This window comes from Pungitius pungitius, chromosome 3 (genome assembly GCF_949316345.1).
Source record: "Pungitius pungitius chromosome 3, fPunPun2.1, whole genome shotgun sequence".
NCBI classification, from domain to species: domain Eukaryota; kingdom Metazoa; phylum Chordata; class Actinopteri; order Perciformes; family Gasterosteidae; genus Pungitius; species Pungitius pungitius.
Genome location: NC_084902.1, coordinates 14,663,312 through 14,691,132, shown reverse-complemented (window position 1 = coordinate 14,691,132; position 27,821 = coordinate 14,663,312). Strand labels below are relative to the sequence as shown.

At 41.7% G+C, this 27,821-nt stretch overlaps 1 protein-coding gene across 7 annotated transcripts in view; it reads right to left on the bottom strand.

The window, feature by feature from the left end:
- The window catches only part of tenm4 (teneurin transmembrane protein 4), a 130,259-nt gene that overhangs the window by 86,680 nt on the left and 15,758 nt on the right, over nucleotides 1-27,821 (bottom strand). For all 7 annotated transcript variants that reach the window (XM_037454900.2, XM_062561250.1, XM_037454979.2 and 4 more), the window contains exons 2-3: nucleotides 14,520-14,806; nucleotides 13,325-13,597 (exon numbers count right to left, since the gene is read on the bottom strand). In XM_037454900.2, coding sequence (XP_037310797.2) covers nucleotides 13,325-13,597; nucleotides 14,520-14,742 — 496 coding nt within the window. In that variant the 5' untranslated portion in view covers nucleotides 14,743-14,806. The remainder of the gene's footprint in view (nucleotides 1-13,324; nucleotides 13,598-14,519; nucleotides 14,807-27,821) is intronic.

Below are 27,821 nucleotides of genomic sequence, written 5' to 3'. Positions count from 1 at the left end.
ACCAACATCGGAGAAGGTTTTTTCTGACAGTGCTGTTTACCTGCTAGGAATCAATAGCATTAAAAAAAGGGAGAATGACCATAATGCATAATGTGGTCTGAAACAAATTGCAAATACCCATAAATACCATTACTGAGAAAATGGAAACGATATTTGTGCGTAATACCAAAGCTTCGCCGCAGAAGACCCAGTTCCATTTAAGGCTGACCCACAACACTTCTAACAGCACTTTAAACCCAGCTTCCATTACTTACAACTACTGTACACTCTTAATGAGAAATTGAATGCAGTATTAGAAATGGGTGCTTGGAATAAATCCAGAAAACAAGCGTGAATACTCTGCTCATTCATACAGTTACAGAGAACAGTTTGGATTGCAGAGGTAGTTGGAAAAGGAGGATTTAGATGAACTAAGCAGGTGTCACATTTGCCATTAACGTTTTTACAGTCCTCACATGGCCAAAACCTCTCCCCATCACTCCTTTTTAAAATACAGCCATTAAAAGATGTAATCACTTATCTGTCTCTCTGCCTGGAGGAAGAGGAAGATATCAAACAAAGATAATAAGAGAAAGCAGCATCACGCCTGCGTTGGCACCCAGCAGAGCACGGATGCCAGTGGCTTTCCGGAGCATCACCAAGGAAGATGAATCGGAGGGCCGAGTGGCTGAGACTCGAGATGACACTTCTTCTCTGGGTGATTATAAGCACAGACTCCTTCCCCCGGTCATCATTTCCCCACGTCCCCCGTCTGCCTGGCTTCGACCCTTTCCCTCCAGTCCACTGTATGCCTCTGTGCCGGAGAGAGAGAGAGAGAGCGCGTGTCCTGCGATGCGGCCGAAAGACGCCGTCCGCTTCGACTTCTCTCTGACAACCGGGAGATGTGAAATCCAAATCCTAAACTGAACGGAAATGCCTTTTTTTTCTTTTTTTTTCTTGAGGAGAGATCGTACTACAGCTGCACTGCCACTTTCAGAGAAAACTCCAAAAGAATCAGCGCTATGAGTGCTACCCGTAAGAAATGCTCCTTGGACATAATAAATGCAGAGGACGTGTGAACCGTGTCGAGAAAGCTTAGCCGATGCACTGCAATGACGACGTCGGCGTTTTTCGACTGTCCTTAAAGAACTCAGTGGTTCCATTTGCAAGACTTCTTAGTCATCCAGACCCGAGCCCAAAGTACTGTCTCTTTACTTCACTAGTCTTCACTGAATCAATGATGGTTCTGACAGGCTCTGACTGCCAAATTCCTCCATCCGGCCCCATTAAAGCCTCCCCGGGGCTTTCTTTGTTCTGGGATAAAAAGTAAAGGTTCCGATCTCCTCACCTCTCGGTGTTAACAACATCCTGCAGGCATGTTGTGGCGGTTTTTAAGGATCTCCTGGCCAACGCGAGTGTTTTGTAATCATGACAGAGTATCTTATCTTACGGCGCAAAAAAAAGGAGCGTGTTATTGCCACGCCCATCTGGCAAGCGCTCTGCGGAGGATTCCAGGCTTCAAAGACGTGCACATGGTAATCTGCTTTAAATGGGTGATTCCGGACCTTTATCGTGGCTTGATCATCAACTAAGCCGACTTAGACCATGGGTGAAGAAAAACAATGCTAATGGTGGATAATTATCAGCTTTTACTCTGCTTGCACTGGCTGCTCTGTTCCCTCTCCCATAATACACAAAGGCTGGTGAATAAACACAATGGCATGAATAAATAATGACCCCCACAATCCTCTTACGATCCACGAATAGCAAAGGGAGGGGAGGGGGGGGGGGGGCAGAAGTTTACTTTTTGGTGTTTGAGAGCAATCGGAGCCTGGAATTTTAAGCGACTCATTAGGGCGACATGTGGCTTTCCTGGGACCTTCCTGAACAAAGATGACACCATCCCCATCCTGTCATTCCTCAGCACACTCTAGGCCTGGCCTAATGCAATTCTAAAGTGTACCCATTAGAATCGGTTACATTCGCAACAAAAAGCAGCAAAGAGCTGAAGCAAAATTCAAAATTCAAAACGAATTCACATTTCTCAAACCTTTTTCTGGAATCCAAATATTAGCAGTGCTGATAAGGCCACTTGTGCTGGATTTACACAGGTTTGCTATCTTTTGATTAAACACCGTAGCTTTTAATGCTAAAGGAGCATATATTCTCTCAGAACATCATTGCCCCCTCCCATCATGTTTACATAAAAGCCAACTGTTTTTCATTTCAGACAGTTTGTCAGTGTTAAAGGATTGATTTGTGTGTGCCTTGCAGCTCTCACTGAGTGTATGACAGTTCAAAGGATTGTCTAAAATACACGCTGTCAAGAGGTTTGGTTTTTCTAAGTGCTTGTATAAATCATAGCATGGTGGAACGAAAGCCACCGGGAGTTGGCAACATGGCAAATAAGGTGTGCTCATGATAGAGGTACTTATAGGTAGTGGCTGCATCACTTGGGCATAAACAGGCATGTTGATTTGGTATTGCTATGCACCTCCTAATTCTCTTTCCTGAGATGCATTCGTGAAGTAAGTATGCATTCGGCACAGCGTATAAATATAAACATATATGTAGAGAGAACCTTTTCACCTTTTCCAGAATGTAATTTATACATAACTCTACAATAAAACACTGTATCTCCCCGTATGGATCTCTTTTACCTCAGTCAGTCCAATTCAGGAATTAATATTGATGTTTTTGGTTGTTTTTGCATATGAATTGTGTTGTATTCTAGATGTACTGAGAAGATATGCGTGCTCAGGATTGAGGCCGATCAATTTTAAATTGATCTGCAGCAGCCGCATGAAGCCTGATCCGTTTCCAATGCTTTGTTTATTGTCTCTTTGTATAGACCCTTCTGCAGACAGAATTATACTATATATGCATGCAAATGTTGGCAAAGATAATAGTATTTTCTCCCTCCATCCAGACGAGTGAGCAGACTTCAAACATCGAAGCAAAAACTGTTAACAGCCTCAAAATGTTCCGTTGTTGCATGATCGGTTGTCAGAATATATATTTCTACAGCGGGGCAATTCTTTTCTACAGAATTCAGACAGGATCACAACCTTTTCATGGTGACACGTGTTTCGATGTAATGGTGGTCCGTTCTAAGTAGTGACTTTCATCTGAACGCGCCCGTGGCTGATGAAAGTAACTCGCCTAAATGGACTGTGTAGATAACACTTGGATCTGGAAAGTAAATTTGTTTAGCCTGCGTTAGCAGTCTTTGGTGGTCGGTGCCCTTTTGCACAGACTGCAGAATCGTAATGGTTTATAAACTATAAAAAAAGGTTTGTTGTTACCCATTGCCTTTTTTTTAAAGAGGCAACTGCATCTTTGTATCAAGATTGTATTTTTCCTGAATGCTGAAAAATGATAGCAGGTTAACTATCAGACCAATTAATAATATATTGTGTCATGCATCATTCTTACACTTCTTCTAGACAATTGCGAGCAAGGAATATTGCAGAAATATAGAATGCATTTTGCTGTAAAAATCAGAATGGCTCTTTTTATGTTTCAATACATCTTTTTTATTTTTTTATTTTGCACTCATAAATTCTAATTGTAATACCTCTGCTTTATTGCCCTTTGTACACAGTGAGGCGATGCAACTGTCAATGACTCTGACTGGACCACGCTGTATAAATAAAGGTTCACCAAATGAATGGAATAAAAAATCACTTTGTATAGCTTTATGGATTTGGACTTTTAAAAATATAAAAATAAAACATAAAGTTAGAATTAGTCAATATTAATCAAAATACAATGCAGTGTACAACAAGGGTGTCTTCTGAGCACAATGAAAACACATGTAAAACCTGACCCATGATGATTAGGCTGTAACCTGAAGCCTCTAGCCAAGTGAAATATACAGAGGTAATTCTTTAAAACCTCTGCTGAGTCGGGGACTTAAGGGGAATCAGGGTAATCTCTTAGAAAACCAAACATCTAAATCCCATTTAACATAAAAGAAGAACAAAAATAAGATGTTCTTTTAGCCTCGCTTTCAAGGTAAATGTTTGGAAACCCTCACAATAGTTACCAACAATGGCACGAGTCCTATTCTTTAGGCTCTGGGGTTGCATAAGAAATCAAAAGGAATCGCAATGAAATGTTTGCTAAATGTCCTTCTCAACTAACAGCTAGCCTCGAGAGGGTGATGGAGATGTTTCAGCTTCACTTTGGGGAAGTTGGCGCTATGTGATGAACTATTTATAACCTTAAATGCACTCAATGCAGATGACAAAGAGCAAATTCCTAACCCTTGTTTTGATGCAAAAACGTAGTGCAACATAGAAGAGAAGGCAATTCTCTGTTCATTTAATTTGAGGTCAATATGAAAGAATGTACTTTGTCACTCAATAATTGTGCTAAGTAATCAGGATTAGAATATTAATTAGATGAATCATGGGCCAAAATCCTTCAGCCTAATTAGGTCATGGCGCCAATCAATGCATTTAAAAAAAAATAGCATTATCAGACTGCTGAATGACTGAAGTCGATTCATTTTCTACCTTCTGATTTAAGTTGGTAAATTTGACGTTTTGAAAACCACTGCCTCAGGTGGCCGTCCACTGCTTGTTGTTGTCCTGAACCTCCCACTGGCACAAAATGAAAGAGCTCTATTGTGGGCACTCCCCCCCCCCCCCCACGCTTACACACGGTGCAGTGTTTCACCCACCATTATAACAGGGGGGGCGCCCCCTCCTCTCCTCCTTGAAATTACCCCTAAAAAAAAACAAATTCCCACGCATGGCAGTTCACGACAGGTGCACAAATACATGTGTGTGTGTGTGTGTGTGTGCACGCGCACGTGGCGCTCGCACCAACGGACTGACTTACTACCCCACCTCCCATTGGCCGAACCGTTCGCCCGACTACTGCCCCACCCCCTCGAAGTTGTAAACCAAGGGGAAACACTGTGGTGATATAACTATGATTCATGCTGTACTAAATAATGAATCACATCAAAACAAGGGCACACAGTGCAACGTATTCGAAATGTTCACAGACAATCTCGCATCTCATTCTGTACAAAGCTACTGCTTTCAAACTAGGGGAAAGAACTGTGCTTTGTTTTCATTTTGATCTCAGATATTATGGTCCGTGTGGTGTTGTTCAGGTTAAGCGTTCTGGACACGAATGTAACATGATGAAAATATGTACACAAGAATCACATCCCCCCCCCCTCAAAAAGTATAAGAGACAAAAGTTCAAACATTTACCTACCGAAGCGACTTTTTAATGATGTATCTTTTGTAAATAATGTGAGCCCAAAATGTCTTTACCTGGGTTTAAATCAGAGACCTGTACCGGAGGAGCACAATAATGAGGGAAATCTCAGCATGGAGGTTTAATTATTTCTAGCTCGTACCAGTGCAACGGCACGGCGTGATCTCTGCTGCCTCGGCCTCAACAGCAACCGCTAATTGCTTTCACTAGAGATAATTCTTTGTTTAGCTCTGAACAAAGGAATCATTCTTTGTTCAGTGCTGGACGTTTGATGCAATTTAGTGGCATACAAGGTTTAAGGTTATTAAGATGTGATAAAAAACAATAAACCTTTTTTTTTTTGGTAATATATGCTAAATTTAATGTATGAGGGCGGAAATGAGATTTCACGGTGCAGCTAGCTCCCATTAAGAGACCAATTAGACTTTCTGTGGTCAGACGAGAGGCCAATATTGATCGGATACCAGTGTAATTCTTTTCATTTAAAATCAGAAATACATTGACCTTACTGTGGGGGGACATGTTTGCAACCACCTAACACGTCACAGGTGTAACTGTGGAGAAGTTCTTTCACCGGCTGACTTTTTAGGTTAGTGAAAATATTTATTTTTTTGTTGTAGAAGGTAAGTAAAACCATTTCTTTAGCCACTTGCGGAACAAAAATGTGGTGGTTTAATCTGTTCAAAATGGTCCGCTTATGCACCAACACTGGAGAATATGAAATAAGTGCCTTAACTGACTCCCTAACTCCCTATTGGTATCCCATTCTAAGCAGGGAGCGTATTTCCAGAAAAAAACTGAAACACGAGATAGTTGGCTGTATTCTAAATGAATATTGCTGTCGTAAGACTGGGTAAGGACGATCCCCCACGGAGGAGGGCTCAGCCCGCTGCATGCCGCTCTTTGAGCTATAGTGAGGCCCCTGAGCCCGGGTGGTAAGATGGGCCCTGATGTGCTGTTGGTTTAGACTGTCAGAGGCACTGGCACGGAGCGGGTGTGCGAGTCCACAGATCACAGACCAAAACTGTCCACAAGGGCCTCTAAAACCCAGCAAATTAGCTTGCAAATGAGCCAGAGAATATCTCTACTAATCCAGGATCTGAGCGCAGACCCTGCCAAAAAAGTAAACAAATAAATAACTTCATAAGAAATAGTGAGGGCGGAAATAACCACGACTGCGGGCCGGGGAAGCACTATTGAGGCCTTTGAAGCTCATTTGGCCTGATACTCTTGGTGCTGTGACCGTTTCAGAACGAGCTCCCATGTTGTGCTCGATGTGGTTATGGAATTACAGATCCCAATGTTGCAGGGAACACTGTTCCCTGCAGCAAATGATCTCTGTGTGTGGATTGCAGATGTTAAGAGGCAATGAAGCATCAGAATAACAATAGCCATTATATCTTTGTTTTACAAGAAAAAAGGGTATATTCGATGTGGCTAAATGCATAAATGGTATAATTGTTCACAAGCGTCTCTCAAACACTATAATTATTCTAAAACTGCAAATACAAAGATATTTGTCAAGGAAAGGCAATAATTATACATATTTATATAAAACGGCTGAACCGTTTGGCCGATTACTAGTCTGTTTGCCAACTAATAGACCCCCCCCCCCCCCCTGAAATCTTAAACCTAGGGGAAACACTGCTGTGTAAACAGTAAATAGTAAGAAATAGTAAAATACTTTTTTAATGAAATCTTTTTGTTTCTTATGTCATTTCTGTTGTTTTGAATTGCTTTAAGAATACAATTTGCCTCTTGTCTTGGTTGCTACCTCCAACATACGCAGGGGACACCTGCTACTGTAAATACTGATAAATTAAATGATTGAAATAGTCAAGGTGGTCAAAATAATCCTTAAATAATTAGTCAATATCAATCAACTCCTATGCAATCCTATTATACATTTATGATTGTTTCATTTCCTAAAAATAATTCAATGACATTTTTATGTTAACCATTTAACGCATTATACTGATTAGAAAGCTTTTACTGGCCATATCAAAATATCATTAAATTAAGAAAGGCAAATTACATTCCTGCCGTTCTCTATGTCTTTGGAATTTTGCCAATTTTATGAATATATTATACAAAAAAACATCAGACGTGGCTGTTGCTCTCACGTAAGATAATGTATTTTCCTGTAAAAGTATGCAACTGTGCATTCCTTAAACGCATATATGCATTGTGTGTGTTTGTGAGAGCACACATGAGCAAATATGCTCCCTCCAAGGTCACAATAGGAAACTCCATCTCTGTGGTCCAACCACAGGGCTGTAAAACATGCCCTAATGAATCCAGCACTCTGACACAGGAAACATCTAATTGGAGGTCTGATTTCTCTTCAAGCCAACAGGCTTCCAATACGCTGTGGACGCTCAAGGGAATCAGCTCAAAGATACAAACACATCTCAAGAGTGGAGTAAAGACCAAAGTAATTTACTCATTTGTTTCAGGAGGGCGTTGCCACCAGCATCCGTACGTCACTATGCAAAGTCAATGAGGTCCAACAATGAGGTGCATTCATTTGCATTGTGTCCTGTGGTTACCATTGGAAAGCACTAGAGTAAGGGACATTGTATTGTTACTACTGTGAATTATGATCAAAAATATCTCAACAAGAAAATATTAATTAAAACAGGACTGTGGTAGTGCTGGTAACAACCAATAAGTTATTTAGGAGACTTTGTTCCATTGAACTATTGCATTTTGAGTCCGAGTCATGTGTCTTTGCTAACGGATTGGCCATTGCATCACTGTGAAGCAATTTTGACTTTGAAATCCCCACACATAGTATAAGCCATAAACATCTTGACACTGCAAGTCGAATTGTAAGCTAATATAATTATACATTTACACACGTAGCATACACGTAGCACTACATACCCATTTAATTTGCTATTGAAGATATTGGATAACACTTCAACATCCATATGAACATCTCAAACTGCAACACAACCTAAATCCTAAAAACGGCAGTAAGAGGACTTGTCACTTTCCCTCATTCTTTGGCTTCATGCTGGTCTATTAATTCAGCTGCTTCAATATAAGAAATATGTGGCTGGACCAAAGCCGCCAAAAGGTTTTTAGCCGCAATGAATGTAGAATTATTTTTTTTCAATGTTGACAGGTGTAAACAAAATTTTTGGAAACGAAAAAATATATGCTGTGCATGAGAAATCCGAATGAAAAGACTTTTCATCTGCCAGCTCAACATCGATGAATACTGCTCCTGCACGGGCTAAAAGCATGATCACATCAGCACATTAGCCACTGCGCTTTGAAGGTAAAAACTGCTGATTGATGACTCCTACTTAATCATGCAGAACAAGAAACAGAATCGAATTAACAGACCCGACCATCATTCAAGTCTTTTTTTTATTGAAATCATTAGCCGGTGGCAGAATTTCCAAAGGTGTTTTGTTCCAATACTTCCCCACAGTGATAAAGACACAGCGATGTGATCGGTATGAACAATCAGAATATTTATACTCATCATTAAGTCTGCTCTAGGCTTATAAAAAGAGAGAAATATTTATCATCATAATCACACACATTATCTTTTCTACAAGCATGCTTTTTTTTGAGTTACCTAAGTTATGATGTTTTCAAAAGGTAATTCTGCACTGCAAGGGCTGCTAGTAATGCTTTTGGGCCGCATTCTGTTTAAATCACTATGTCAAGTCATGTCACGACCACCACTACTACCACTACTACCACTATTAGAGTAGGTGTAGAAGCAACAGCAACAGAGGCTTTGCCCTGAAGCAATGCCTGGAGCAACCAGGATTTAAGTAATGAGCAACACTGAAAATAATAGTATAACAAAAAATGTAACATCACGCAAGTCCTTGACTGTATCTGCCATTTGTTGGCATAAAATAAAGCATACTTTAAAAAAATATATAAAATAATTGAAATAAAACAATTTCGCTCTGAATAATACTCATGAAGAGGGAAATAACTGTTAAACTCAGCAGTGAAAACTATATATATATATATAGATATATATATTAGTGTATTGCTCACTTTCATGCATGAAAACCCTTTTAAAAGTAGCAGTTCAAATATGATATATTTTAGTACAGTTATTTAAGAGCAGTTTGATTTCACTTCTTGACAAATAATTTTGCTCTGAAAGAGATGATAATAACGCGTTAACGTGCTCAGCACCAATACCCATCTTATTACATACATATACTGTACATATATGCATATCTTCTCAATCAGCTTGCAGAAGGTTTGAGTAAGTCGGACGGGCTTTCTCGATGTTCAGCCTCTGCACGATGTGCAATGACTCAGCAGTTGCTGCATGCTGGTGGGGTCCTCAAAGGGCTCCCTAGGGTATGAAGGCAAGCTGGGTAGGAGACACGGATACCTGTACGCACTGCATGGACACACTTCAAACGCTATCCGGCCCATACGGCGACAGTGGAGGCCGTCCCTCGGGGACGGGGCGGGTAGCCAGGGTCCAGCACAGTACCAGTCGCTACCAAACCCATAAATGCTCGAAGCGCTGGTATAGGTAGCAGCCGAATCACTCTGACACCTTGCTTCATTAATGCATGTCTGTAGGTCCCGTGTGTGTATTTATTTCAGGTGTTTGTGTGTTCGAGAAGAAATTGACAGGGGAATCAGTAATGCACATATTTGCATTGCTATTGTTAGTTTGGAGCATCAGTGTAGCCAGCTATCTACCACTGTGTTCAGACAACACACATACAGTATACATACAACAAGCATCCATGCTGGACATAACTAGAGATATAAAGAGTGCACTTGCTTATTGTCTACCAATCACAGAGAAGATCAGACCACGGATAAAGTCATCAACTAATTTGATTATCAAATCACAACTGGACTAAATAATATCATACCATTTCATTATCAGCCATGATTTGTATTCATCGTAAATGTATGTGAAAGAATCACTTGAGCATCAAGAAAATTGTTCCAAAATGGCTATGGCTTATTTGCATGCATTAAAAACAGGGTCAAGTAAGTCACATGTGAAGATTGGGAGGACTGCCCAGCGGCTTGAATACATTAAAGCAGAGTAAATGGTTTGTTGATTTAAAGAGATTAAAGCACACACAAGCTTGCCTGCTCCATGGATTTTAATTAAGTTGCCATATATAAAATGTATGTTATCGGGAATTACTGAATTAAATTTCGAATACAAGTGGTCTCTGCTTGGATGAGTTGAATAAAAAGGTCCTTAGAATCTTGATTGGGTCTCACATATGTAGCACTATGCTGCAGCTACGGGTGCTTTTCACACATTCCAGCGTCCCCGACCCCTGAACAGCCATCCAAGGAGATTCTGTTTAATTATGTAGTGTACAGCCAAATTCAAGTCCCCTGGCCTATCAGTGGATCCAGCAGAGGGATGCCATGTGCTCTCCCTGAGTCATTCGGGCAAATGGATTCCATTTCCAAGAGTTATTTCTGTCAGTTATAATAAGGAGCCAATACATAATGTGACACACTCTGAAATGCAAAGCTATGAACAAGGTTCTTTGCAAGTCTATGCACGGGCAACTAGAATTGTGCCACCGCCCCTTGATGAGAGCCGCTATCTCTGAAGTATCCTTCAAAGATAGCATCCGGTCACTTAAAAAATGTGGGTGATTTAGGTGTAAAACTTTACATAATGCACAACATAAATTTAAGCACGCTTTTGATAAAAGGAAAAAGCAGAGAAGCATCTTTTTTGAAAGAATTTCAGAGAAACAAATGCATAAAGTAGTAGGCATTATGGATAAAAGGTCATCGTGGGTAATGGAAATAACAGGTACTGCATCCACACTGCTCTGAATTCATTCCAAGGGTTATTCCTTTCAGTGAACACACCACCCAAGCTATTAATAAGTTGTAACTGAGTTTTCTGACATACACGCGCTTGGGGTACTGAGCTGAGTAATCAAATGGCATCTCTGCTTCAAAATGGCACTCAGCAACATTGTAACTTCATCTACCATTTAAAAGAGTATTTTCGCAAGGACTGCTCCACTCTCTTCTGACTTTTCTTGGCCCTTGCCATGGTTCATGGTCACGTAGTCCCTGAGCTCGAGTGACCTTCTGAGCAAGCCCAGCGGCTCCTCTGGCCCTTGGGAGGAACGCCAAGCAACAAAGAGATCAATTCAATAAATATGGCTTGCCACTTCCTGGCAATGATTTCAGCGGGAAACCTGCCAAAGCGTTTCTTATCAAAGTACACACGTCCACTGCAATAAAAAGGAAGAAAGAAAGCAAAGACAAAATGATCTGGGGATGATGAACAGTAGAGGGAATTGTGTCACAAATTCTTGGCTGTGCTGGACCACTGGTAACCGTCTTTTCTTTAAGACGTGAAATCCCAAACATGCTGCTCTTTAGCAAAATTCTGAAAATTTGGGTTGCAGCAACTCGTCATTTTCAGTTCCTACAGCGATACCTCGGATATTGCAGTGTGTGGATCCAATAGGGTTAAATCAATAAGCTGTACGCGTGCGTGTGTGCAGGTGACAGAGATCATTCTCTTAAGGAAATAACAGGCTTGACTAAAATATTGTTTTCTTATAGATGTTAAACAGAATATAACAAATAAGAGTCAATATTTAATAATTAAGAAAGGGTGCACAATCAACTTGGTAAAATAAATGAACAGGAATTACAATTCCAGTATATAATGTTTAGTGCAGGGGGATTCAATAAATATCACTAAGGTCCAGTTAGAGAGACTTTTTTCATTTTAAGTTCCAGATGCACAATAATGTCTAATTTGATTAAGCGTCGTGAATATTGAATTAGCCAAGCGGTTGTATATCAATGTGTAATATTTATTGTCAGATTTTAAATTGAACTGGATGAATTGTAAATAATAAAAAATTGAAGTTGCCGAGGAATCATATTAATATGTAATATTTATTGTCAAAAACTCAAAAAATGTCATTATCTCTCTTTCCTGACATCACTTAAGAAATCATCTGTTGCCCCAGGACGCCATGTGTCTCTGTTTGAGAAATCACAGACTTAGTCAATATTACTTTAAGCGACAAAGACAAAACATTATTTAAGTTGGCCCAACACCAAATTATTCTCATCATCTAAAAAGATCAAACTATCTGCAGAGACTTTATCTGTGGTTATGGAAACAACTTGTTTCAGCTCTGTTGTTCTTGGGAAGTAAATTCAAATGTTATGATTGTGATCATATTGGACTACTGAGGTTTACTTTTCTGTGCCTTTAATTTCCGATGGGAATGGGTAGGTTTACTGAAAAGATGTGTACTTTGTCTTGTAGTGGCGCACATTACACTTTTAATAACTCCACGATCTATGAACAGATGAGACCTTAAATGCCCGTGGAAATAATAAATGAGTCATAAGAGTCTGTATATTACTAATTAAAGACTCTGGTTAAGCTCTGAACATTTGTCTTTTTCCAGCATGCCATATGAAACCACTCTGTTTCGAATGCCAAGTGCCATAAAGCCGAGAAAAGCTGCACCAGTTAGAAAAGAAGTGCCCCATAAAAATGTAATAATTCTCAATTATCTATTGGTTATAGGTTTGAATCGAGAAAAAATGTCACCTGGGTCTGGACTCAGCCTATTAGTGACCTTTTATATAATATTATATAGTGTGTATCTATATATAGGTATGAATAGAACAGTCCCATTGCCACCAACTCCTGATGTGTATCGACCCAATATCCAATACTGGTATCGGTGGATTACTAAAGAGAAAATGCAAACAGAAATGTAAAAAAAGCATAATCACAATGTCAACCTCAGTTTGGTCGGACTGAAATAGTTGCAGGGTTTCAAAGTGCACCGAGCCATTTACAAAGACATAATAGCGTCTGTATGGTGTCCGATCCAACACCACAAATCCAGACCCATCAGAATCCTCATGTAGTCTTAGAATGCGCCATGCAGAACAACCTTTCCTTCTTTGTTGTCTATGACATTTCATTTGCTCGGCATCAGTGTACAGGAACAGGCAGAAACGGTAACACAAATGTATTGCATAGCGACATGACAATGAAATCCCCATGGGGAAAAAAAAATGCAAAAGAGACCTCGCCCCACGACCACGGACTATAAAAGCAAACGCGCCTTACCGTTTTCTGTGTTCTCGTGTTCCGTGTCGGTGAGAGTCAGATTGGAGTTGGCCCTGCTGGAGAGGCACGAGCTGCGCCCTGACTTGGTGTTGCTGCGGCCCCATAATCGGACGGCGTGCTCCGGCGACATGATGCCGTCCGTCTCCGTGTCTGCGTCGGAGCCCACGCTGACGGAGTACTCGCGGTGTGGCATCCCCAGGTCAGTCCTGTACGTGGCCACGTGAGACGGGAGGGCCTCTCCAAAGCCGAGGTTTCGAAGGGAAAAGTCGGCCCCTGCGGCGAACCAATAAACGCAGAGCTCTGATCATTCATCCTGCCGCTAGATGCGTCACGAACATCCTGAACTGTATTCATTACGGCTCATGTCCAGCTCAATGAAGATGCAAGTATATTTCATATTTCATATTTATACTATTTACAATATTTTTCTGCATCACTGACCATGTTGCTTTCATTCGTCTCAGTATCTCTACGTCAGGTCTGAGTCGTGTTTCAATCACGAGGAGTTGCCAGAGAGGGACATTTTTAAAGGTGTATTGAAAGTATATAAAACTGGTATTCTGGATAAATATTTTGTTTGTAAACAACAGCAATTTTCAAACTAGATATTTGCAGCCTGGAAGCCTTACAATTCTGTAATTGAAAGCTGTGATATCGGTCTTCTATTTGTTCTTCACAAAGGTATTCATAATTAGCACCACAGGTCATATAAGAATCCCTCTACATCCCCAAATCTATCAAATAATTCAATTAAGGACAAACAATTATTTTTTTATTTCCTTGCCGCCGCCATTTTTGATTGACATTCAATTCATTTTTTTAATTATAATTGCTTGAATTTCATTGAGGCTACCTCAACAGTGCCAGCACATCTGGTTTTGATGATCAATTATACATTTGAAAGAGAAGGGAAAGGCATGCATGTTCTTCATGCAGATTTTAACCCCGCCATGGTAATTCAATCCCTGGCCACCTCTGTTAATAGTCAAACCGTGCAGAGTGACCTTTTGCAGCAAAGGAATGAGATTTACCCAGGGACTTTTCATGAAAAAGCAATGCCGCTAATATTGAGAATCACGCGGTAATGTGGCCTCAGCCTGATGCTCAGTTATAGCATGTTTATATCAACCACCATCCCCTCTATTGACATAATGTCACAGAATCTTTAATAAAACAGGGAACAGCTGAGTCCAACCTTGGCGGTTGAACTCGTCCACTTCGTGATGAACCATTTCCTTGACACGGCTCCCGTAGGCCATCCTCGAGTCATGGTCGAAGGCTTTGAGAGTTTCGCTGGAGCTGTAGGACTTGGGGTTGGGTTTCCCGTCCTCGCTGTCTGCAGAGGAGCTGGTGTACCGGCGCTCTGTGTCCTGCCGAGCAGTGAGCGAGCGGTAGGGTCTGCGTTCCTTCACTTCCATGGCTGCCTGCGCGCTGTTCTCAACACCAGACGACGTTTACACTGCCAGCTTAGTTTGAGTGACTCTGTGGAGGACAAACGCAAACAATAGATTAGGATACCTGATGTGTGAAAAAGATATCTTGACAAATGGCGTTGACTTTTAATTGGGACCTTTTCAAATCAGCAGACATCGAATAACTCGCAACCCGTGTTTAATTAAGATTTAAAGAGGTATACTGTAAAAAAAAACTTCACTAATACTATCCAGTCACACATGCAAGGACGTGGCCGAGCGACTGTGCAGATCGCTAAAATGCAAATGCATGTCTCCAAGCAGCAGTGTATGCATGGCTCAGCACACACGGGGAGAGCGCAAAGAACCCACTGGATTAGTTTTAATAAAATATGGCACAACAAATCTGGCACCTATAAAGTTTACGGGGCAAGTCTCCCACAAATTTTCTATTTTATGTGCCCTATAGAATCGGGGAGCCTCCGGCATCTGTAAAAGCGGGCATGTGTCCTTCCATGACTTATGTTGTTTATAAGTCACAAATCATCACCAGTTGAAAACGGAGGAGCCAAACAAATCGAGGGCTAGAACGAAACAGCAGAGATGATTAAAATCTGAAACCGTCAAATAAAACACAGAGGACAAGATCAACAGGGACATTCAGCTATTTCATTTCCGTGCCTTGAAGGACTAACTGTTGAATTGAAATGAAGTAAACCTTTAAAAAAAAAGTAATTTAATTGGTTTGGGTTTTGCTGTGTCATTATTCTCTGTTAAAAACATTTTCAAAAAAGGAGAAATTATACTGCTGTTCTTATAAAACATAAAAAATGGATGTGTAATATCAAATGATATAACTGACATTGCCTTGCAAACAGCTCCTTCTAAGAGACCACATGGTTTAAAGGTATTGAGTTGGATTAACAAACGTCGATGTGGATATAAACGTGATTAAAGGCTTGGTCACTGTGTACTTTGAAGCTCAATTACCGAACACAGGGAATATTGCAGCAATATGTATATATATATATATATATCCTTGTGTCTTTCAAATGCACTCTCACAAAGACATATCCATAATTACATATAATGAAATAAAACATCTTGATCATTTGTGTTGCAGAATGTCCATGCTAAGTGTATTTTACTACGTGCAAGTCACTGGATAAGGACCACAGCTCTTTGAAGAAAAAAAAAAACGAGATAAGAACTATACCTCTGCAAGTTTTATTTAGTGACAATCTGCTTGTGTTAAGCTCTTTATGAATACTGTATGAGAGTCATGCCGGACACAACAATAAACAATAATCCCTGGTGGAGTATATTTCTCCCTGCTTGAAAAGAAATGTTTTTACTGAAGACACTATTGTTTGGTTTGGGGCTTTTCTTTTTGTATTGTATTGACAGCTGAAAAGACCCTAGTGATTAATGACTCGGGGACTCAACACAAGGACCTCCGCCGCATGAGGGGGGAGGGGGGGGGGGGGGTGGCCCCCACTATGCAAGGGCACTTCAGCTGCTCCCAAGATTTCAGATGCAGCTTGTGTGCGTTGCTAATTTTTACCTTTTTGCTCGAGACCCTTGATGCTATGCAAATGCGAGAGAGCGGAGAACAAGAAGCTTTCTAGAGTTTCAAGAATGTTCTGTAAAGTGCATTGTTTTTGTTTCCAAAGAGCTGGGCTCAGGGCTCCGGCCAATCTCCTTTCTCCACATTATTAATCGGCTGGGAAGCCATGAGACGTACCTTTGAGGCCATGGGAAACCCACAGGCGGTTTTTTTTTTAACAAAAAATAAAAAACAAACCAAGAGGCTATACACAATGACAGATGATGCAAATGTTAGGTCCTCAAAACATATAGACCTCAAGGGCAGACAGCTGCCAGAATTATTTTAGGTAAAGCTTGCTGTAAAACTACAACGTGTTATTCTTCTGTATCTGGCATTATTGTTGTGTTTCTGCGCCAGAGCAAAGCTGTTGTTTCTGTTCAACTGTCTAGGACTATATCCTGGGGAAAGGATCCAAAAACAACAAGAGAAAAGCCACATGATTAGAATTTACTGGAACGGATACAACAATAAACAGAAGGTTTTATTGAACCCAAAATCTCTCAATAGTAGAGTTGATAAAAGGACTATTGTTTAAGTGTTAATATCGTCTCACGGTACGAGACACGAGGGGCTGACACAAGTGGCTGGAAACTGGAAGAGAAGGTTAATGAGAGCACACACACACAAAGACTCAGTTGAAAACGTTATTTTTCAAAGACCAGTGAAAAACATTTGCCTTTGGATTCAAATCACTGAATTGAATTGATAAAATTGACTTTTATTTCAAAGACCAAGTTCCTCTTAAGCTGCAGAGTATGACCGGTGCCAAAAAGAAGCCTTCGAAAGACTTCATGTCTATTTAGTGATTCAAAAATCAACTGACGTCCCTCCAGATGGACAATAGAAAAGACGGATGCTCTGTTTCCTTTTTTAAAACAATTGCAAACTCTGCCTTTTACATTTGAATTGTCTACAACTGGACACAAGTAAAGCAAGCAGTTAAGCAGTTAAAAAAGCATAATAATAATAAGCATAATAATAGGGAGCATTGAGCAATGGCTTGGACGCATCAGACGCAGTGATGTGTATGTGGAGAGAAAATTAAAAAATTATGAAAATAATTATCAACAAAACAATAATTTAGCTGAAGAGTTCAACAAAAATCCCTTGATGATCAGCCAATTAATTTGTGTGTGTGTGTGTGAGTGTGTGAGTGTGTGTGTGTGAGTTCACCACTTCAAGTCAAGATTAAAACCACTTTACCATCCTGGACAGAAGGCAGAGCTTAAGCTCATTCTTAAGATGTTTTTTTTATGATTGTATTTATTTAATTCTGGATAATCAGTGCGCCTTAACTCCCTAAAACCAAATTATACTAAACAGGACATTTTTATGGCCGAATAAATGTGTGTGGGATTGAAAAGTTGAACCAACCCATGAAAGCAGGCCCCCTCCAGCTCACACAGCGGGTTACAGAGGCTCCTGTTTGGAGTGTTTACCGGGCAAATCTTCCTGGCCATTGCTCCAGTGACAGGAGTTAGTTAAATATGGGGTCTAAATAGGTGGGCGGCGTTTGGGGTTCAATATACATGCAAAAGGCTCCGTACTATCCATCAAACAATTAGCAGTGTGCTGAGGAGTGCCATTCAGAGCTGCTGCGGATGAATCTAGTCTTCTCTCTGTGCACAACCCCGTTTTCACAATGATTAACTGCTTGCTGCTTTTTACATGACGTAGATGTTCGACACAAAATGCAACACTAAAGGCCAACTAACATTCTAGCTTCACGCGAGTACATGCACAGTGTGAGGCATGAGTACAGTCTGAAGTGCCTAGAGATTACTTCTCTGTAATAATACAATTAGTAAAAATACTACGTAATTATCAGAAAGATTGGAACATAATGTGTCCCTGATTAACGATGACATTTTTAGACAAACGACTGCTGATGAATATTTTTGGCAGGATGGCTTTTCTGTTCAGGGAGACCATACGAATGTGATGATATGTCGTAATAGAGCCAAACCAAAATGCATTAATAAAGTACATATATTACTTTATGGAAGAAATCAAGTTACTATTCAAATAAATGTTGGTTTGGTATCTTTGTTTTCTTTTTATTATCCAGCCTTGTCACCCAGTGATTGGCTTAATGACAGCTCACAAAACTACAAACAAACATCCTCATTCAAAAACTGCCATTATCGCAACACAGAGGGAATTTGGGCGGATATCAAGAACATCATCTACGGGGTCTATTGAGAGCAAGCAACGCTCCACACAGGCACCACTTACTTCTTTTGTTAAAATCGTTCACATGCCTGGGCTCCAGAAAGAAAAGCCTCCTCGGTCAACAAAAAGGTGTGTTTTCAACAGAGGGGGAAAAAAAACGACGTGGCTGGGGGAGCTGATAGGGGCTGAATAGCTTTGCCAAACTAATCTGAATGCTGTAGTGCTAAGTCACACTGGAAGGGGGGGGGGGGAGGGGGGGGCGGCCTGGTGGCAGGCATCTCAGCAGCCGCCTCCTCCTTGCGGGATCTAACGTGAGCCCCGCCAGTGAATGAAACAGACTGCGTAAAAGCCTTAACATAAACAAAAGTGGCCCGGGACCGCTGCTGCAGCACACTCCCCGCTCCTAATCACTCTCAGCAATTCAAGGTTCAGTCCTGACAGAGGGAAGAAGGCGATAATGCCTTTAAAACCCTGCCGGTAAATAACGCGGAGACAATTCATTCACTTTCTGCGTTGATGTACGTCCTCGGGCCTTTTCCATATGCAGCAAAATGCTGAAAATGACCACTTGTCGATATTGCTGCACGTGGGAACACGTGTGTGTGCTCTGCAGGTGAGGAATGTTTCACACTCGCTACGTATTCTAAACCAAATGAATGGATATGATGGAGTCACGTGGACCCAGAAGGGTCATTATAATGCCGAGAAAACAACTGGGACAACAAAAGAATGTGAGGTCCGTGCGGGTTTTAAATGAGGACCTCTCCACGAGGCTGAAGTGCTTCTGTCCCCCGAGCGCGGCTGCTGAGTGCGGAGGTCGCCATAGTGGTGACCCGCCTCTCATTAGTCTACGATTAATGCACACGTTATCTTGCAAAGGCTAGGCCTAGAGTTTGATTTATAATCTCGCCCGCAGTAATTTAACCTAATACTCGCTAAGCAACAATCAAATTATAGTAGACTTGCTCCTGTCAAAGTTACTGTTACGAATGTTTGGTGTTTGCAGCCGGAGCCTGAGGAGGTCCTACAGGACCCAGTGCTCGAAATGAATGACACTGAAAAATATATGTTTGAAGAGCAGTTCTCGAGCCCTAAGGAGTGTTTCAATGGAATTGCAACAATCCATTGTATCCCTGTATGTAGACTATCTATTTTTTTAAATGTCAGGTTTCCAAGTATCTGGCTTGGAGATTTCACTCACTCCTGGTAACACAATTGACCTGAGCCACCACCCGTTTTGTTACACATACTGATGATTAAAACCATATTTTCCACGGGGGAAAAGACCGTTTTTGCTCTTCCACCAGTTGCGTTCTACTCTCCAGTTTGATATAACCAACGCTATTTTAGCCACTATTCTAAACTCTTTGTGAGCCGTCATTGCTGTTTTGAACAGTCGTCTCTTGGTGAGCCGTCACTCACACACACACACACACACACCTAAGCCACGGCTGTCACGAGAATGACTTCACGAGAATCCAGCAGCCGTGCAAGCTAGTAATAAAACCCTGGAAGAGAATGGAATCCAGTTTCTGGTGCTCACAGCACATAAAACAAATCCATTAAAAAAAATTAACAGCGGCATCTCTACAGAAGGAAATGTCACCGTTTATATGAATAATTGACAGATTTTGAAGTGAACAGTTTTCATTGGAATTACCTTCTACTTAGATATGGTCTGTGACACAAACAAGCTTAAATCACAGAGACAGATAACTAAGGGGCTTTTTAGTAAAAAAAAAAGTATTGTATGTAACTGCTAGAGGTAAATAGGATAAAACAATCCCTCAAAACTTGACGAGTGCCGGTGTTGACAATAAAACGTTACTAAGAGCCATTACAATAAGTACTATCTATCTAATCTATTACTTATGCACTCTTTCACATACTTCGTGTTGACCTCTGCTGCACAATGAGCCGGATGATGCCTCTCCTGTAGCTGATAGCAAAACCGTCTGCAGACATCTATCAGGTGATATCATAAGCTTTCTGAGAGCTACACTGGAGCTCTTCTGCAACAACATTTATAAATGTATGACCAAGCAGGAACTTGATATGAGAAGTGTTACATTTTGGTGACTATTGTAAATTAACATAATGTGTGGTTCCACAATAAGTTGCCCTGCTGCCAGGTTCATTTCATGTTTATTTGACTGTGACAAGTACATAAATAATTGCATAATCATCTAATGCAAAGCTACTGGTAGTGTCCAATGCTCTTCCCTTGAAGAGTTAGAGCTCAAACCCGCATGGCTTGTATTTCATTTTGAATGGATTGTAAACCATCACCACAAAGTCTTTTCCAGCTATCTTCATCTTGCTGTAAATCATTTTTCATCATGATTGACTAACAAATCTTCATTAAAGCACAAACTATGCTTCCTGGATTCCGGTTGCTCTTTATGCCTTACCATTTCCATTGAGATTAGCACTAAAAACAGTCAAGTGCCAATGGTTTTATGAAATGGTGCTTGACTTGGTCTCGTTATAACAAAACAACTTAGATTGCACGGACCTAATTTGAATTGGCCTTGATTATTCATGCAATTGATGGTACCACTTAACAGAGGACACAACATAATGTAAAAGCTCATTTCTTTAGTTTTTTTACACCCTAACTTTATCAGTTTATCATTCAATCTTGAGTAGGCTGCAGAGGTCATTTAGCTCTACAGGTACCGGAATTAAAGCAGGGGGCTCACAGGTTTTTATTCAAATAATAAAATATTATGTCTACAGTTTGTTAGAAAATTCAATATTTACACAATGAGTCACTGATGTTATCACACCATAATGCCACTAACGATCCTGCAGTTTATTGGATCCAAACATGGTGCATGATAAACGGTTAGTAACAGTAACAGTGATGTAAGTGTGACATCCACTACTTCTGGTTAAAACATGTTCTTAGTAAACATTTAGTTAATGTGCAGCCGTTCAAAGAAAGATGTAAATACATTGTGAATAAATAGATCATGGACTAATCACCCAGAGATGTTTTCAATCCCAGATTGATTAAATGGAGGAGAAACGGAAGAAAAAGGAGGAAAAACACTAAGAAGCTTCCCCAAATCAAACACATTCTGCACAGTCAAGCCAGATTCCTGTGGACTTGTGGCTGTTGAAATTGTCTTAAATGTGTCTTAATGGACCACTTGTTGGGTTTCATTTAAGCAAGCAACTTTACAAGTCTCATTTCTGATGGCCTGAAAGAACTAATTACAGATGAAGTCTGCGATCATAAAGCCCAACATGCATCCATCCTCCTACGCCTGTATTTAGGAATGTCCATTAGAAATCAGCTCACCTAGTACACGCTTTTCTTCCTTGAACCGAGATGCGCGGTGCAAATCCCCCACCCTGCTGTTTCCCTGTGTGCCAGGTTATGAGGACAAAGGCAATACATGGCAACCGCGTGGCTCCTCAGGAGCAGCCCTGAGCAGAACAACTCCCGTCACAGAGACTGTGAGATACTGCGGTCCTGCCGGATACCAATTACAACTCCCTCACAATATGGGAGTCGTGAGATTTCCGCATGATGCGTTACTCGTGTCGATCCAGAGAAAGGAAGCGCACTACTAAGATCACAGACTTAATAAGGTCTTCCAACCATCCATCACTGCTGTCCTAGGGAGGTGTTGTAGCTCGGGAGAGAAACAATTTCTTTTCAAGCTTCCCTTCTCTTAGATATGCTTGGTAGGTTTTCCTGGGACATGAGGCAGATTTGTGTATGATTTCATAAAAACCTTTTTAGAACCACAGCACCAAAGGAACAGGAGCCTTTTGAGGGTTCGAGTCTGCTGTCGGCTTCGCAAATCATTTTAAAATAAGACTGAGCGGTCGGAGAGGGCGAGCGGTATATTAGAGAAAGAGAGAGAGGGGGAGGGAGAGGAGAGAGAGAGAGAGAGAGAGAGGGGCGGGGCGGGGTGAGGCGCATGAGGAAAATAAGTTACCCTCTGATTTGTTTTATGTCGGTTAAATTCAAAAGGACAAATAAATCAACCTCATTACATTTGGAAATGCTGCAGAGCAGTACATGTCGCAGCGACATCATTTTGACCTATTTTTTTATTTTAACAGGTCGGCCGTGTGCGTTCCTCCCTGCGACCACCAGCGGGCTTCACCAGTCCAGGTCTCCAGACCGATTTGGAAAAGCAGACAATGATGTTCTAGAGGAAGAACTTTTAAGTACAATGCTTTACAATGATTCATTGATTCCTACACAGTTTACGCATACATAAACAAACAGGAAATACATCATAATCCTCCCCAATCAAAGCAAACTCCCAAACAGTGAGTAGTACTCTATTGGTTTCAAACGTCAATCAATCACACAATAACTGGGCTAATTAGGTTTCCCCACAACAGCGATAATATGGATCTCAGCTGGGTCATCGCAAATTGAAAAGCTATGTGAGAGGGGGGGGGCTTTGGAGGATATAAACCGCGTGATGACCTGATGTACGTGCACAACAGGCAGCAAGGGCAGCTCCGCTTTAAGAAACAATAAAAACCAGCGGCTGTTCAATTTAAACAGTAAAAAAAAAAAAAATCAGCGCACACAGCAAAGCTAGACGGAGGGTTCCTGCATGGTGATGCTCTTACTCTAAGTGCCCAACTGAGTCATCTCCACAAGCCCTGCTTTGACATCCCACATCTCCCATCTCAGCAGCCTCTGGGTGGGGCTAATCACTCCATAGCTTGATCATCGATTGGACGACAGCTCGGGCTGCAGGAAGGTGCCGTCTAGCAGGCGTGGATGCTGCAGTGGCCTGCTGTACACACACACAGTGCTTGTTTCTTCTTTTTTCTTTCAGAGCTGAAGATAAGAGCACCACAACATCACCATTTCAAAAAGGAAAACAAAAATCCCTTTCGTGGAGCAAAAAGAACAACATTACAGAGACGGGCCCTGAAAGGAGTCTCCCGAGGCGCTGAGTTGGTGTATGCTGATTTGCCCCTAACTGATTATGACATGAAAAGGCTGACGGGTTGCTCGGCAGTGCAGTGCTGACCTGCCCGATTCCCTCTCCTCTGCCTCTGAGGCACCCACGGTCTGCACTCTCTGCTCCCGACGGCTGCACATTAGACAGCGCTCAAGCTTACGCACTGTGCAATTTACTTTTCCCGCTTTATCAACTCGCAGTCTTTATAAGAGCTTTTACCCCCATGCAACATCTTGTGAAAACACACGACAAAACAAAACCAAAGACGTCTCTTTTTGCTTTGCTTTTTCTCTCCCGCCCTGTCATCGTAATTGTTGATGCGCAAGAGGGAAATGCCCTTTCATCTACCGGGGCAGGGCACTACATCCTCCGATGTATAAATTTAATTCTCCAAGTAAATTAGGATTGATCACCACAGCTCCGGGCCACAATCAGCATCCATGATCTAATCAGGGCCCGGCCCGAGACAGAAAAGGATACTTCCATAAATAAAAACCATATGAGCGCCGGCGAGAGCCCATAATACTGGAGGGGTGGGGCGGGGATTTGATTACCCTCTCCACAGGTGTGCTTTTAGCCTCCTACCTTCAAAGACTGCCCTTCAGAAATAATGCCACGCCGTGCGCACTGTTGTTTCCCCCAAGCAGCCGGGGTTTTACATCACACTTGCATCAGCGGATGTGAGCGGCGAATGTTGGGAGCCACCGCTGAGGAGGCGGTTGCCCACAGGGGGAGCCCGGGCCGCGGACGCATCCCAGTGAGACGGGATCTGTCAGGGAGCTCCTTCGCACGGCGACAACCAGGGTAATAAATTACCCAGAATTAACACGTCATCCTGCGCTGCACGCAGCCGCCGCCGCGCTCCACTCCCGCCATGCCGCTTAATGGATCTATTAACCAAATGGATACGGGGGCAAACTGCTTTCAGAGCTGAATTACTTGTTTGGGAGAGGCTAACAACATAGGCTGAGGCTGAGCCCGTCATTGCCTATTGTTTAAAGTGTGGCTAGATCTTGACTAGAGTTCAAACGATAAAAAAGAAACGCCCTACGTGCGGAAATGCAGTATCATTCAGTGCAGGAACACCGTTTTGGTTCAGGCTTTCGGGCTTTCGGGCATTTTTAACGCGTTGCGTACATGTGAGCAGCAGGCGTCCAGGGCTCGGTGAGCAAACAGAGAGCACTGTGAAATGACAGCGGGCTCAGAAGCCTCCCGCAGCGCTCCCTGCGTCCCCCATTTGGGAACTCCTGTGAGATGTGTCTGTGCAGCCATTAAAAGCTTTACTCTCCTCTTGATGCCTGTCACTGATAGCGGGGGGATATTTAGTGGAGGATTCAAAATGCCAGTCGTACACCGGTATCTACTTGGCATCTCTGGCAACCGACCATCACCGCGACGCGCTGACAGCGTGGCCCACAGGACAAGGCATTATTTATTTTTCCGACTAGTGCTCACTCATCACAAAAGGTAAATAAAGATAAGAGAGGCGCTCGTCCTCTCTTATTTCTTTCGGAATTGGAGGACGTGTTTTGAACGCCGAATAGGACGCTGTTCACTCGTCCTTTGCAAAAACAAAAGCTAAAATGTAATATACAAACTGTTTGGCACGGGGGGGGGGGGGGTTAACTCAGGTTTAACAAATAGATATTTACATAAGGACCGCGCTAGCAATAATCCCCTCTACTTCCCCAGGCTATGAGCGTGCCATTAGGATAGCCGCATCACTTCTTCCCTTAAGCTTCATCTTTCCTACTCGCACTTTTTTGCATATTTTGCCTGCATTACAAAGACTAGACCTCTGGGGCCACGATGAAATTTTAATCAGGGAAAAGATAAAACCTAAAAAGCATAAAACTCATAAAGGAATGGCAATACCTCACTGAAAGGTTATGCTTAACGTTGGTCGTTTCAGGGAGGTAAAAACATTCTAATTCAAATTCTATGACATTACTTCATGCACAAAGTGAGAGATTAATCCCAACCAAGGTTCAACCACTTCCCTAATGGAAATGTTTACTAAGGCTTTTCATAATTTCTTATAACATTCATATGTATATATATCTTCTTTTTGTAATCTTTGAGTCAAGAAACCAAATAGACCGAATAGTTTCGTCTCAAAACTATGGAAGCAGAGATTAAATCTCCTCCTGCGAATGTGAACCACTGAATATGAAATTTCTCTATTTTCTCTCGAAGGACATGTACTGTGTACATGATCGTTTTCTTACATATTCCTAACAAAGCTCTACTTTCCTTCAATGCTTTTTCAATAAACTAATAATAGACCTCAATGGAGAAATACTGCTCCCAATTGCATCTACGAGATGAAAAAATCAGCTGGATAGAAATGTTCCTGCAGGCATGTCTCCTGAAATGCTGCAAATCTCTGCCTCGCCTGTAAGGAACCCAACCTTAGCTGAAAGATGACTGCCACTCAAGACCACATTCAATTTGTGTGGAGTTAAGTGGGAAGGAACTGCCATTAAAAATCGACTTCTTTTAAAAGTGTAATAAACTGTAGGCTTAATGCAGCCATTGAGACCAATTAGAAATGCACAGAGGAAAACAGCATTTGCACTCATATATATATATATAATTATGATTCAAAAGTTAAATGTAAATTGAACTATGCAATGCAAACAAAGGAATTGATTTGAATTCAGCGACCATCCACCAATATTGACATTGTTCCCATTAGTTTTAGAGGATATTCCTTTTATTTAACTGAACTGTTCTCCACAAACTTTCTCATAGCCCAACCACAATGAAAAGCATAGTAAAATGTCCCCTTAGAGGGGGCAAGAGAAGGAGGATTGGAGTTTCAAGGTTCCGAACAGGAAAGATCGCTCACATGTGCTCATTGTCTCCTGTTTAAGTGGGGTCAAGAAAGACCACATTGAGTCATGAGCATGAGGCCATCCCCCCCCTCCACCCCAAAAAAAAAAAAACACTCAACCCGGCATTCCGCGGAGCATCTTTACGGCACAAAGACGAGCCTTTATGCCCCTGCACTTGAGCTGCTCTCTCCTGAAACCACTCATGAGGTGGACTTGCTTAAAGTTTAATGGCCAAGCTCTTACTGAGTCCGGGGCCCGGTAAGGAAAACCTAAACTCTAAAGCCATTGCTGTGGATCCGACGTAGTGTGTCACATTACTACAGGAGACGGTGGAGAGATCTGGAGGCAAAGGAAGGGGTGAATAAAAATACTGAACAAATAACACTTAATTGAGGTCAGTGTGATTGAACGCTGCGAGGCTCGGATGGCTTCAACATAGGTTCCAGATGGCAGGCTGTTATTTCGCTGTGCCCTGCTAATACTGCAGGATTCGATGCTGGTAACCTGAGTGTCCCACGGGCCCCCCCGGCTCTTCCACTGCACTGAATCAGGGCCAAGCTTCCTCCGCTGTTACTCTGCAGGTTTACTCAACATCGAAAAGGGGGAATGTTTGGATATGGTAGTGGAGGAGGGGTGTGTGTGTGTGTGTGTGGAGGAGGGGGTTGTGCAATAGTAAAGGAACAAAGCATGTTAACACCATCTCTGTGTTTAACAAGTTTGGAAACAAGCAGGGGTTTTCTTCAAAGCCTCATTGGAGGGAGTCTCACCCCTACGTGACAGCAGGAGAGAATTACAGTCTCTTTCCTGAGCTGCCTCGCACAAAACCCACCGTGTCGTCTAACTGTCTGTCATATGGCACACAGCAATGTGTTGTATTGGTTATTCTTCAGAAGGACAGGAAGGAACACAGATAGACCAACGGCGGCGTCCCGGTTGCCCATCAGGTCAACACTGTTAGCTCTTTCAGCGCCGTTAGCAGCAGGCTGGCAGCTCGGCATTCGCCGTGATGAGAACCATTGAGCGGCAATATAGTTCTTAGCGCTTTTAAAATGAGAAATAGGTACATTTTCATCCCAAAGCCACCATTGACAATTCCAGTACAATTGATGTATGTAACTTTTTCGGAGTTACACCCCAATCAACATCTTCAACATCAAACCTTTCCTCTCAGCCTTGCTAAAAAAAATCATGTGATCCTAAAATAAAATGAATGGTTTAAAGCAAATACTGTATTACTAAGATAGATAGATAGATCAAGGACACCGTTATACAGTTATACAGAACATAACTCTCAAACTGCCTCTCAAAAGCAGAAGGATGAAAGAAGCAGTGAGGCAAAACACCTTTAGCGAAACGTACCGTAATTTGTATACATTTAAGTTTGAGCCATTTTCACACAAGAGTGATAGTCAAGTAATTATAAGATCAGGGCCCCAACTTTCTGTTTTCATAAAGGAGCAGTGTACGAAAACATTAGGCACGGGAAGAGCATCTGGGTGGAAATGTCATTTTTCAAAAGCT